Source organism: Pavona decussata, unplaced genomic scaffold, assembly GCF_977016875.1.
Source record: "Pavona decussata unplaced genomic scaffold, jaPavDecu1.1 SCAFFOLD_9, whole genome shotgun sequence".
NCBI classification, from domain to species: Eukaryota; Metazoa; Cnidaria; class Anthozoa; order Scleractinia; family Agariciidae; genus Pavona; species Pavona decussata.
In genome coordinates, this window is record NW_028145432.1 from 4,651,191 (window position 1) to 4,664,333 (window position 13,143).

At 37.5% G+C, this 13,143-nt stretch overlaps 1 protein-coding gene across 2 annotated transcripts; it reads right to left on the reverse strand.

The window, feature by feature from the left end:
* Nucleotides 1-419: 419 nt before the first annotated feature.
* Nucleotides 420-10,734, reverse strand: LOC146488687 (myeloid differentiation primary response protein MyD88-like). 2 transcript variants are annotated; one of them, XR_014866563.1, is made up of 8 exons: nucleotides 10,621-10,734; nucleotides 8,191-8,417; nucleotides 7,263-7,550; nucleotides 6,914-6,961; nucleotides 5,690-5,713; nucleotides 4,598-4,873; nucleotides 1,188-3,226; nucleotides 420-948 (listed from the first exon to the last, which is right to left on the reverse strand). XR_014866563.1 is itself a non-coding variant. In XM_085119412.1 (7 exons), exons 2-7 carry the CDS (start codon nucleotides 8,414-8,416, stop codon nucleotides 3,066-3,068), a joined length of 1,023 nt encoding a protein of 340 aa, XP_084975538.1. In that variant the 5' UTR covers nucleotide 8,417; nucleotides 10,621-10,734; the 3' UTR covers nucleotides 420-3,065. The 2 variants fall into 2 exon arrangements, 1 of the variants encoding a protein (XP_084975538.1); XM_085119412.1 differs by having other exon boundaries at nucleotides 420-3,226.
* Nucleotides 10,735-13,143: the final 2,409 nt, after the last annotated feature.

Consider the following 13,143-nt stretch of genomic DNA (forward strand, 5'->3'; position numbering starts at 1 on the left):
CCCCCGCTACGCTTTGTAAAACGCGTCACCGAGCCTACCCCTGAGGGTTCATGAAGAACCAGCCGGTGCAGTGGGATGACGTCCTGCAAACTATACCTAATAGACCCTCTCCGAGTTCATTTGAACCTCATTATAAAAGCGAGGTTAAGTGCAAAGTTTTTGTTATGAAAATCAGTTTTCATTCATATGCAAACAAGGCTAATTTTCATATGAAAAGTTTTGCACTTAGCCTCGCTTTCATAGTGAGGTTCACAGCAACTCGGAAATGGCCTATTGAGAACGATCGGATTAATCTGGTCAATGCTACATAACAAGACAAGGATTTTTTCTTGCAAAAATGGTAGAAATTGCGATTGTTGCTTTCTCACGGACAGGACTAGTGTGCGGTGTCGCCACAACGGGTTAGTAACGAACCAACATCAGAGCAAAGGTGACTTTTATTATGAAACACACCAACTATAAATTTGTTACAATATGATACATATATAATGGTAATAGGACTGATTGGAGTCTACTTTGCTCTGTAATCATCGAGCGACTAACAAAATCAGCGAAAGTATTACGAGTTTGATACGGTATCACGGTATAAAAATCTGCATATTCTACTAAAAATACTGTAAAATTTATCAACTAGTATTTATAACTATCAAGCATCACATTGTTAGTATGACCTCAAAGTGACCACAGGGCACTCTACAAAACAGCACTGTTTTACACTACTACAGTGGTTTTCAATCGTGTGTCGTAAAACCAAAACTAAGCCAATCACTCTTGTCAATCACTACCCAATGAACCAATCAGAACTCAAAGCGAATACATGCAACCAACAGCAAAGGCGGGAAAACACGTGCGAGTTTAACTTCTGATTGGTTGACAAAAGCGGCACCAGGTTTTTCAACCAATCATAGAGCATGGTGAAGCAAAACTAAAGCAAACGCGAATAGGCCACTTTACAGTTGTGTGCTTAGTGACCTGGTCTTGAATTGGAAGTGAGGCTGGGGGTGACCTTGTTTTGATACAAACCTCACAGCTTTTCATATGTAAATGCAAACTAGTTAGCATAAGAACAGCATGATCTACATATGAAAAGCAGTGAGGTTTGTATCAAAACAAGGTCACCCACAGCCTCGCTTAGAATCCAAGACCAGGTCACCTAGCACACAACTGTAAAATGGCCTATTACTTACTTTACTTACACTACACTGAAAACCACCCTATAAAGACAAAAGAAAAATGTGTCATTCAACTACATTTTTCAAAAACTTATTTCTTAACCCTGTGGCCCTATCAACACATATAATACACTTTGTACTTGGTAAAACATTATGGCGTCAGAAAGCACTCTGCTTTGACTTGTGACTTACAACTTTATCAATCACTACTTTTGTTTTAATAGTTGATACTGCAAGGCTTCGCATACAGAACTTTCCACAAGCTTCAATATAGTGCACAAAAATGAGGAAAAAAAAATGATTCAAAAGAATTTTTGTGAAAACACCTTTAGGTTTAACTGTGCAAATATACCAAGAATGAGCAGCAGTTATATTTTTTGACCTTTTTAAGAACACTGCTCACTGAACAAAACTTGGATGGGATCTAAAAGAAAGGACTAACTGTCCATTGCTGGGGTGTCTGCATGGCAATAAAATGAATTAAAGTACTAAACGTCAAATTATCAAAAAAATCTCAAGCCTACATTCTAGTAAATACCTATATAATGTGGCATGGTAAACTACACAACAAAATTTGTCCCAGCTATAAATTGATGAATAACCAACACCACCTAGCTTTAAAAAAATAGTTCTTTGTACAAGTTTTGTACCGTATCACTTTAAAAAACTCCAAAAAACAAATGAATAAACAGATGGAACCAAGTTAAATTAACAAGCTTTACAACAAAAAAGGTCTACATTTTGCCAAAATTGAAAAACAAAATGCCAAAGTTAAAACAAGTCACAAAACACAAATTCAGGTGAAATTATCTAAGTACATCTAAAATATCTTTGTACATTAATTTCATCCTCTTATGACATTTGTAAAACTATTAAAATACATACTGGGCAAATCCTAAAAGCAGAAACACTTTGGTTTGGCTTTATCATGTTCGACTGGTTTTTCCTCCATACACCAAAACATTTCAGAAATAATCTACTGGCACCGTCAAGCACCGATAAAGATACTTTGATTTTAAGGGCCTGTGTTTGACTTCTAATATGGAATTTCTTTGTATTGAAGCCCTGTCAGGAAACAAAAAACCAAACGAAACTTCACAATTGGGACCTTTGCACAGGCACTCTTTGGGTCATGTAAGAATACAACAATACCGATGGACTATTTGTTGTACCTGAAAAGGCCATCCCCTTTCACATCCATTTTCCACTGTCGTACTCACAGCGTTTGGTAGTCATTTTCAACCCAAACACACATGTACTGCAATTTTACAACTCCCAGCAGTAGATATTTAACAAATCAACGGCAGTTTTCTATGGTCTATACTCTTATAGACCATAAAATGACATCAAAAAATGTTCAAAACTCAAGTGGAACCACGAGCCGCAGGCGAGTGGTTTCACTGCCAAGTTTTGGACATTTTATGGCGTCATTTTATGGTCTATAAGAGTAAAGACCATAGAAAACTGCTGTCGATTTGTTTTTTACAATAACATGGAAAAAGTACGAGCGGAATTTATTGCTATTTTTTTCGTTGAGAAAGCGCGCACGTTACATCTGACGTCATTTTTATTGTCTGTTCTCTTACAGACAATAGCTACGAGCCAATCAGCGCGCGGGAATTTGGACAGTTATTGTAAAAATGAAGCTGAACAAGAGGTGGGTTCACCCAATTGACTGGTTTAGGAGAAACTCATGCCAAAACACGAATCAGTTTGTAATCAATCTTGGTTTTGTGACCTTAACTGCAATTTCCACGGAACACTCCTCTCCTGTTTTTAACAGTCTTTTTCAGTCAACTGACTGAAACTGTAAAATGTTTGAAACTGAAATGCAATACTGAGAAAGGGGGAAGGCCCTAACCTAAAGACCTGTTACTTGTTCACGCAAAAAATCTACTGACATTTCCAGCCCAATGACTTCGCTAATCTTTCCCAGAAGTTGTCCCCCTCTGCCCTGGGAAAATCAAGATATGTAAGATGTGCTATTGTCTTTGGAATCTGGTATCGGTAAGCTTCTTCCATAAGAATCGGGATGATGCGTTGCTCCTGTGCTCCTGCAAGAGAAAAGACAACATTTGCAACACACTGAGTCTAAGGGCCTCAACAGACAAGGCAAATTGTTATCGACGACTTTCTTCAATCAACAACTTAACTGAAATGACAACTTTTAGTCTTCAGAAATGCGTCTCCACCGAAGAAAAGTTTAGTTGTCAATAACCTGACTGTATGTTTTGAGGGAGCCTGGAAATTTACTAGTAATATGCATGTGCGATGACTTTAAAAATCACTTGCGTCACTTCAAAATAAACTTTAGTAATCAATGACTCACTCACAGATGGGAGAAAGTGAGTTGTCTATGACAAAACTGCCGTGTTTGTTATTGTCAACTAAAGTAGTTTTTCTTTTGAAAAGGAAAACTACTTTGTTGTTGATGAGTTTATTTTCCCCATTTGTAGTCAGTGGTTTGATTCACACAAGATGTTTTGTAATCAATAACTTTTTGTTATTGACGACTAAAAAAGTTATCAAAACAGCTTGCCTCACCTGTGGAGGCACTTAAAGTAACAATGGATTTTTAAAATCCTTGCAACTACTGAAAATATAAGTGAAAGGGAAATTAAATATTAAGTTACAATAGTATGATTTCATAAAGAGTATGTTTACTCAACCAGTGGTAATCATAGATTATAGGAGTGTGTTTGGCACCTTTCACTGTACAAATTCAGATGTATCATTATTTGTTGAAGCGTTGAAGAAATAAACTCTCTGAACTTGAGTTATGAGACGAATGAGAAGTCTGCAAAATGTCTCCAACTTTGGCCAGGAAATCCAGGGTTTCCATACTTTGGAAAAATCTAAACTTCTCTTGGTGTGAAAGTGTGGAACAGTGTGAAAAACTGTGAACTGTAATTTAGTTTCACCTGTATAAGAAACCCCGTTGTTTTTTATCTTGACGTACAGTAACTGAGTTTACAACCGTAGAATAGTGCACAAACTAAAGATTATAGAGAGATTAAGCACCACGCTAGCGGCAAACGGCAGAAATAACCATGTGACCATGTTTATCCTTCATTTGCTGCTCGCTGTTTTCAGTTTCTCAGAAAAAATGAGTAGTTTTGAGTTAGCATCAAAGGCCAGAATTATCTTGTACTATTTTCATCTATGTACTCATATTTTCAAGAAAACATAAACGCGAATCTCACGTTTGACGTTTGCCGTAAACGTGGTGCTTAATCTCTCTAATATCACCCATTTCAAGGGCCCTAAAACCCCTGTCATTCTTTACTTAGTTCTACACTTTTCCGTGTGTGGAATAGCATGACAAACTATGGATTATACTTGTATCACCCATTTTCAGAGCCAAAACACCCTAGGGCTACACTGACCATTTCATGAGTCAGAATAATATTATTGTAGTTACTAACCTCGTGAAAGACTCATTGCAACATGTGACTCAAAGAGCGCTCCCTCGCTGTTATCAAAGCTTGTTGATAGCACAACAATAAATTTAGTGCATCTTTCTTTAATAGTCTCTGCAACAGCTTCGTGATAGCAGCCTCCTCCAAGGAAGTCACGTTCACACCAACAAAGACTTAATTTATAAGGCAAGCCTTCCATTTTTTTTATCAGTTTTTCCACAAACTCTTTATCTTTCTTGGCATTTTTGGCGTAACACACAAATGCATCATAAGATTCTCGAACTAGAAAGAAAGACGAATGCATTAAATTAAATAGTGCACTCCACTTTAAACTTAGTTTGCTTTTTTGGCAATCTTTTATGATAAATAGGTCCTTAGGTTGATAGTATCGAAATAATCATTTTCCCTTGGTGACATATCAAACCATATTACATGACAGAAATAAAAACATGACACTTAATCTACATGTACTCATGACTATGCCATTTACAGCAAAAAAATGCAAAGCGTTTCACATGGTTTTCAGAAGAGATTGTACCTTCAATACCTTCAATATGGCGGTTTGCATAAGCAAAGAAAGTCAGTTTCACCGTTGTGTATGGCTCACAAATTGTGTTACTCTTTACCCGCCAGTCCTTTTGTGTTCTCCAAAAGTTTAATTATATGTGTTTTTCATGTTTTACTGAGTGCATAGGTTATGTATGATTCAGTCATTGTAACACAGGATGTACTTACATCCTTGTATCAGTGAAGGGATTATAAAGATGCTGCTTAGCTCTCCACATACTTTACTGCCAGAACACTCAGGGAATTGGTGCCTTTCACTACAATTTTATTGCCAGTACTGTATTTTTGCCTGTTCAACATGGCAACCAAAACAGTGACAGCTTGTAATACTGACGCATGACTGGCAAACAAGCCTTCTAGTCAAAACAATGACATGTATCTCATGATATCACTGCTACAAAGCAAGTATAAGTGTCATGTACAAAAGTAATCACACAATAATATTTGGTAATCAGTGATATTATTGCCGTCTCATAATTACTTAATTTTATGGAATAATCACTTTAAGTTACCAAACAAAATTATACTCACGAGTTGAAAACTCCTCAGGCTTTTCTACAAGGCATAAGGAATAAACAAATTTGTGAGTAGCTGGCAAATAGTACTAAAATTAAATACATTTAAGACCATCACAGTTATTAAATACACCATGTAAAGCAGCTGTGTACATTTGTGTATAGTAGGTCCACATCAGCCAGTCGGCTGCCAATCCCCTAAATAACTTACTTGTCAAATAAAGTTTACTTACTTACTTACTTACTTACTACTAACTTTTACACACATTTAGCTTGAAAATATGAATACCTTAAGACAATTTACAGCATATATGTACAAGCAGAAGCAAATAATTTTCTACCCAAACAATGGTCATTCCTACTAGATATCTGAAAACTCTTGTTTCTACTATAGTGCTATTCCTGATGTCTTTAATATTGTCTATCTCCTTCATCCCTTGGCTTATCCCGCCTTGAAAATGCCAATTACCGTGTAAATGAGTTGCTTCTGATGCAAGTGTGTGCTGTATGCATTTAGAAAAGGCAATGATAAACAAATGTAAGATAAGAAACTAAAGTAAGTGTGTAATTAGGTTAATAGTAGTAGAAGTGTAAATACATGTAAGCAGGTTACCATGTACTAAGCTTTTTCTCTTTTTTCTAGAATTTACGTTTGTAAATAAAAATCAATCCTGCGAATAAAAAAAAAACTTTTAAAGCCAAGTAAGATATCCATTCAAGAAATCATGAAATTGTTGTATAAAACCCCCCCAAAAAAAATGTTGACCAAGATGCCAAATTTGGTGACTTTGATGTACTTTCAAGTAAATTATCTCAACCATATAAAATGACAAACAAATGAGCAAGGGATGAGAAAAGGTGATCAAAAGCCTCCATACTTATTTACACTAACAGGTCAGATGTTATCATGGATGTAATTGCCACTTCTCACTTCATTTTTTTTTTTTTCTCAAATATAAATAAATCAAAAGGTGACAAAAACTACAAAATGTCATCAAAGGTATTATTAACATTCTGTGTGTGTATCAAATTTTAGCAGGCCAGAGGGGCAAGCCACAGAAAATAGTGTTACTTGTTTACTGTTACATCTGATAAGGGCCCCTCTTCATGTATATTAAAATATGGCCTGTCAACTCCCGTGCTCACAAAAAACCCAGAACAGAAACAACAGCAACTTAACAAAATAAATTCTGCTCATTTGGTGACCATCATTGATATGTTCAGACATACGTATACATACCAGTTGTTTGCTGGCGAACTTCCATCTCCCTTCGAGTATGAGTTTTATCTGACCAAACAAAACATCAAGAACATAGTTTAATGAAGATCACTGATTCTCTTTAATGTGAAAATAGAGCGTACTATTGTAAATCCGTGAATATTTTTTACTAAAAGATATTTTTTAAACTTTGTGACATTTTCTCTTGATTTCCAAATCTCCTTATTATAATTGGCTGGTTTTCGGTTTTGTGAGCATTGTGGGTTGTATAAATTTGCCACATGAAACACTGCACTTGATTTTTTCTGAAAATTAATAACAATATGAAGGTAAGGTATACAGTCAAACAAAAGGAAAAAACGGAAATCACCTATACATGACTGAAGATCTTCCACCACATCAAGCCTCTTCATGTCCTTTAACACTGATATCAACTCTGTAATCTTCCTGTATCTTAATTCCCTGATCAGTGTTACAACTGGTTGAGGCGTACTTTGAAGCCACTGTATCCATTGATTAGAATACCCCAGACGGTCTGCTAATAATCTATAGTCTCTTCCAGTTGCCAATGACGTTGGTCGCAAAAGTATCTCTAGAGTCTTGTAGGCTTCAGAGGGCAGATCTTTGATCAACGTATCATCACTGAGTGAGTTTACGCCTTAAAGCACAAAGTGTTTTAGTCAAACGACAAACATTCCATGTCTACCAAGCCATATGTCCTTTCTGGCTTATTAGTCATGAATCATTCAATTAAACAAAAAAAAAATGTTTTCCCAAATGTTTTCTCTGAGCAAGCAGTTTCCTTCTACCACAACAAACAATACAGTATCATTTTATCTAGCTGCCTAATCACCTGACCCCAGCTGTTCAAAGGCGGATGAACTGTACTTCAACTAATAGATTTTATCTGACAGATTGCAACTTATCCGCTGGATAAAGTTATTCACTCTTTGAACAAGTTGGGCCAGTTCACGTCATCTCCACTAAGAAAAAAGACTTTACTAAAATAATGAACACAGTAACTCTAGTACTAGCCTGCATAGCAAGCCTTTCCCTGGGGTTTTGTGCATGTTTTGTTGTTTGACTGTGTGCACATTGGGACAAGGGCAGTAAACTAGAGGAGGGGGAGGGGGAGAGGAGTGAGAGGAAACGCTTGCCTGCACACCCACAACTTTTGAAAAATGCCCATTGACATTTGATGCTTCAGTGAAATTCATCACTTGACACAAAATATTTATGGAATCACCACAATCTGGAATCAGCCATTTCAAGAAACCAATTCAAGATGTATGACTGACCTTCTGGTGTTTGTGAATTCTCCACAGGCGGGGTTGTGTCTTGCTGTAGCTCCGGTAATTTAACAACATTGCCATCAAGGACCTTGTTGTCTGGGGAAGATACTTCCACATCTGCTACCTTCGGTGAATCTTGCTCAGTCTTATGACTGTCCTTTTTCCTTGCTTTCTGGTTTCCACGCCATCTCTTTACTTTTGAATAAATCCTAACTTTCCTTGATTTTTCCATCCTTAAGTAAACAAAAATTAAACTAATTTAGAGGTAGACCTATTATAGCCATTTTACAGTGATGTCTGCATCACAGATATTAATGCTCAAAGTATTATGTCTGCATGCTGTTTAAGGAGGCTCGCAGTAGTTTTTCTGGACTTAGGGAGTTTTGAAATTACAATCTTGCATAGAAGATAAACTTTGATCCCCTTCATACTACATCATCATTTCAGCATATGATCAAAGTTAATTTTCTTATCGGTTTCAAACAACAACTATTACCATGGTAACAGTAGCGCATCGAATCTCAATTTAAACATTGTCAATATCTCAAAATCTAGCCAGACAGTTTCTGACCAAACTTTAGGGATTTAAACTACTCAATCTTGACAACTTGCATGGGAAGTAAGAAAAAAAAATCTGTAAGAGCGTTTTCAAGTAAATAATGAATCAATTTTTACGGGGTGATTTTGTTTATTACTGCATTTTTCACCAATATCTCTGGCAAAATAAAACTTGGCACTTTCTTTTTTTCTGTTGAAAGGTGTTTCCTCAAAGCAAAACATTCTAAATGGATATTGAGCTTCACTGTTTGCTTTGATCCTAAGATAGTTATGTTTGAAAACAGCTAAAATAAAGCATAGATCAGTGGAAAAGTTTCTACCCTGCATAAATCGAGATATCAAAAAAAAAAAAAAACCTATAAATTTTTCTCTTAAATTGCAAGGGGTAGAATGTTTTGCTATGAGGAAAGACCTTTTTAACAGAAACGAGAAAATGTCAACTTTTATTTTGCCAGAGATATTGGTAAAAATGCGGGAATAAACAAAATCACCCTGTAAACATTGATCCATTATTTACTTGAAAACACTCTTACAGAATTTTTTTCTAATTTTGCCTGCACCTTGTCTAGATTAAGTAGTCTAAATCCCCAAAGTTTCGTCCAAAAGTGTCTGAGTTTCAAGTTTATTAAGTTTTCCAAAAAGTTACTTACAATGAACACCGTCTGTCTGACTAGATTTCAAGATAATCAACAATGTTTTTTGCTACCGTTACTATGTTAAGTTGTTGCTTGGAAACGATGAAAAAATAACCTTGATCATATGTTGAAATGATGATTTAGTATGAAGGAGATTAAAGTTTATCTTGTATGCGAGATTGTACTTTCAAAACTTCCACCCCAAGTCCAGAAAAACTGCTGTGAGCCTTCTTAAGCATGCACCTTTTCCAGGTTTTCTCTCATTATTCAGCCTCCTTGACAGTTACAAAATCAACATTAAAAGAATACTGATGTATGGGGATGAAACACCTTGAGTTAAACATTTTCCGTAGCCCAGTTCTGTTCCAAATTTGTCTGCAAAACTGGGGAGGGGGAGGGGGGCGGTTGAAGGGCTGAAAATTTGAGTTTTGCGTTTGATCTGGGCCCAACTCTTTCACACAAAAAGCGTTTCATTTGCGTATTACAATGACAATCAATTCAACCAATTCAAATTCACTAAAACACAGAGCATGTTTGAAAAGGTCCTTGTGAATTGGCACATAGTGTACTGGCATCTAAATTATGAGTATAAATCCCATATAGCTGAAAGATGCCCATGAAATTGTGATCAACTTCATTAAAGGAAGTGTTTGACTTCTGTATTACTAGTGTGTTTGGATAAGATTCGATCAGGAAGATATTTATTTAGCTACAGCTGCCGACGACTACTCTGTGTAACTTCATTGAGGAAAAACAATATTGTTCACAGGACGTCACAAAAGGTGTCATGTGAGAGTACGTCGAGTCAAGCCTGTACTTCAATACGCTATTATGTACACTAGGAGGTAGTTTCCCAGTGAGCTGTGGTACACTGTATACCTAAGGACACTAAGCTTAAATCCATACTGGAAAACATGTAAGCTTATGTGACGTAGCTATAGATCCACACCGAAGATCTTCGGCGTAAGCGATTGACGCCAACTTCTGATGCATTTTGGCATGGACTTAAAACGAACTTAACTTGAGGTTGCGTAGCGATTTTTTAACTTCAAATCGTGGCGTAAAACTTAACTTAATACGAACTATCCAGTGCGGGTTAAACATAACGCAAAAATTTGCTATCATAAGCACAGTCCTTAGCGATCTCGGTAATAACCCAAATAAAAAGAAGCCACCCCCTGTTTAAACAGATAAATGTATAAGCTAACGTTTAGAGAGTATCTTGCTACTTGTGCATACTTACTTGGCCGCACAAGGCCCAACAGAATAACCACATTCGAAACGCCGTTCGCAGAAACCTTACTTTTCCAAAACCAGGAAACTGACCGCGAGGGCGTATATGACGTAAGGAACGTCACGTGATGAGAAGAGGGCCACATGTGGCAGTATGGGAAGACCGGAAGAGAGTGGGTAAAATACCTGGAAGAAGCGCGCTTCCGCGTGGAGTGCTCATACAGTGGCGCATATGGGGCATCAATTTAGTTTTACACCATGCCAGCCCGCTCAAAGCCGAGTTATCTCCGAGTTAAATATCCATTTGTACCCAGTTTCTATGGGCACACAGGCGGGGTGGGGGACTGGGGGGGAGGGGGTACTCCGGATTTATTTTTTTGGGTAGGAAAATTTGGCAAGTAGTTTTTTAAGGTATTAAAAACAATCTGAAGATTCGTGGTAGTGCCCGCGTATCCCGGCCACGTAGTTCTGCGAATAAAGTACAACCAAACTTATTTTGCGGCTGTTTTAATATTGGGTCTCTTGGGTGTCACGAGTGTTGTTAGAATGACTACCAGGGGCAGATGCGGAAAAGATAACTTCAGATCACGGTATGATGAAAAAACAAACACAAACATTCGATTTCTAATGTTTTTATTTTTCGCGTTATACCATTTGATGCTTTCTGGAAATTTTTAAGGCTCGGAAATTCGGCATGGCATTTTGGGAGTTAATTTTTGGTCCAGGGATTTTTGGGGGGTTTGTTAGAAGCCCTAGGGGTTTTTTGGGGGGGGTTTGATTTTTTACCCCATTCGATCATCCCCGTCACTTGAAATCCTGTGTACCTCTCAACCACCCACCCCCTCCCCCCCTACCCGGGCACACAGGGCGATCGGTAGTGACTAGCTCAGAGGGGACTAGGCGATCGGGAGCGGAGATGTCAGTATTTCGTTCTTCTTTGGCCGGACTGGCGATGCCGCTAAGTCCTATCCTTCAACTCTTGGTGACATCTTGACATTAATTAATGAAAAACTTTTGAACACAGAGCTGACCACACCACGCGAAATAAACTGTTCTGAATACTTTTCCCTGCTGGATTTTTTGCTGTGGAGTGCACATAGCCTGCGAACGCAGACGTATTTCCGGCTGTCGCTTCTCTCGGAGAGAAGCGATAGCCGGAAATACGTCTGTGTTCGCAGGCTACTACAGAAAGGGCAATGAATACAAAATCTGCGACTTACAACCAAATTCTCTCCGCATTAAGGGGGCATTACACCTAAACGCCATGTTTCCGCCACTTGACATGGCTGGAAATATCTCGTTCACGTTTCAAGGAATCCAAAAACGCTATCATCATCCCGTGAATCTGTGTTGTGGGGTGTTTTGTGAATTTTTGGGTGATTTTTTTGGTATATTTGGGAGATGATATTTCTAGAAGGATTGGTAAAATTAAGAGAAATAAGAAATATTGAACATTTAGTGAAGTTTTAAAATTAGAATTTGTGGTTGATAATTAATAGACGGATACCAAGTTAGTCCACTAGAAACCCGGGGTGCTCTTGCGTGGGTATCAAATATCAACTGTCTGTTAGTGTTCCAAAAATCATTTTCTTTCTTCTATCCATTCTAAAAACCTCTTCAAATTTCATTCAAATTTAGGTGTAATCCCCCCTTAAAGGGTTGGCCTATGTCACCCAAGGCGCATGCGCGCGTTGATGAGAAGCAAGGTAGGATAGTCGGTTGAACGACTTTTTGGCCCCCACGAAGTGGGAATTTGAACGACAAGCCATTTTTTAAAAGTTCAAAATCCCAGGAACTTACCTGGGGGAGGGATTTTGAAGTTTCGGATCAATCTCCGCATAACATCACAGAAAAAAGACATTCTCAGTTACTGAATCCTCACTGTAATCCTGTTTTTGTATTCTACTAAAAATTTTCAAGCCGGGAAATCAGTCCAGGATGACATATCGTCTCAGCAAATGAACACTGCAAGGATCTCTGAATTTTTCAGTTTTTACTTTAACCATTTGGTATAGACTCTCGCTTTTTACATAAAGATCACCACTTTAACATCTCCTCAATATCTTATTAAACGCTCGTGTTAATGAAGGTATTGGAAATTAGCACGACTTTAATTAACGCGAATTAAAGGAAAAATTAATTCCCAGTAACTGGAAATTAACGCGAAAGAGGCGCTAAAATTTCAAAGAAACATAATTGTTAAGACAACAGGAACAAATTTATTTTACCACTAAGTGTAAAGAAACGAAATGAAAATAATGTTTCGTGGAATTGTTCCTAAACGTAGGGGTTAAGCGATGGAAACTGGCCACTTCGAGCGTTCTTCACAGTGTCCATGACACCGGCGGATCTCCACCCTGATAAAACAACAACGCTTTTTCCATTCAAGAGTGTATCGAGAATTTGGGGCGACAATAATGGAAACTAAGGTCAATGACGCGGAAATTAACGTTAACAAAAATTAACACGACTTAAATTAACGCGAAATTCGCGTTAACTTCATAAAGGATTAATTTCGTATAACAAGGTATGC

Bases quoted from the DNA above. Each gene is read 5' to 3' on its own strand.
- LOC146488687 (XM_085119412.1), bottom strand. From the start codon at position 8,416: ATGGAAAAATCAAGGAAAGTTAGGATTTATTCAAAAGTAAAGAGATGG. The intron at 6,962-7,262 runs GTGATTTCCGTT...TTGTTTGGTCAG, and splicing joins AGATCTTCAGTCATGTATAG to ATAAAACTCATACTCGAAGG. The intron at 3,227-4,597 runs GTTAGTAACTAC...TTTCTCTTGCAG, and splicing joins TGCAATGAGTCTTTCACGAG to GAGCACAGGAGCAACGCATC.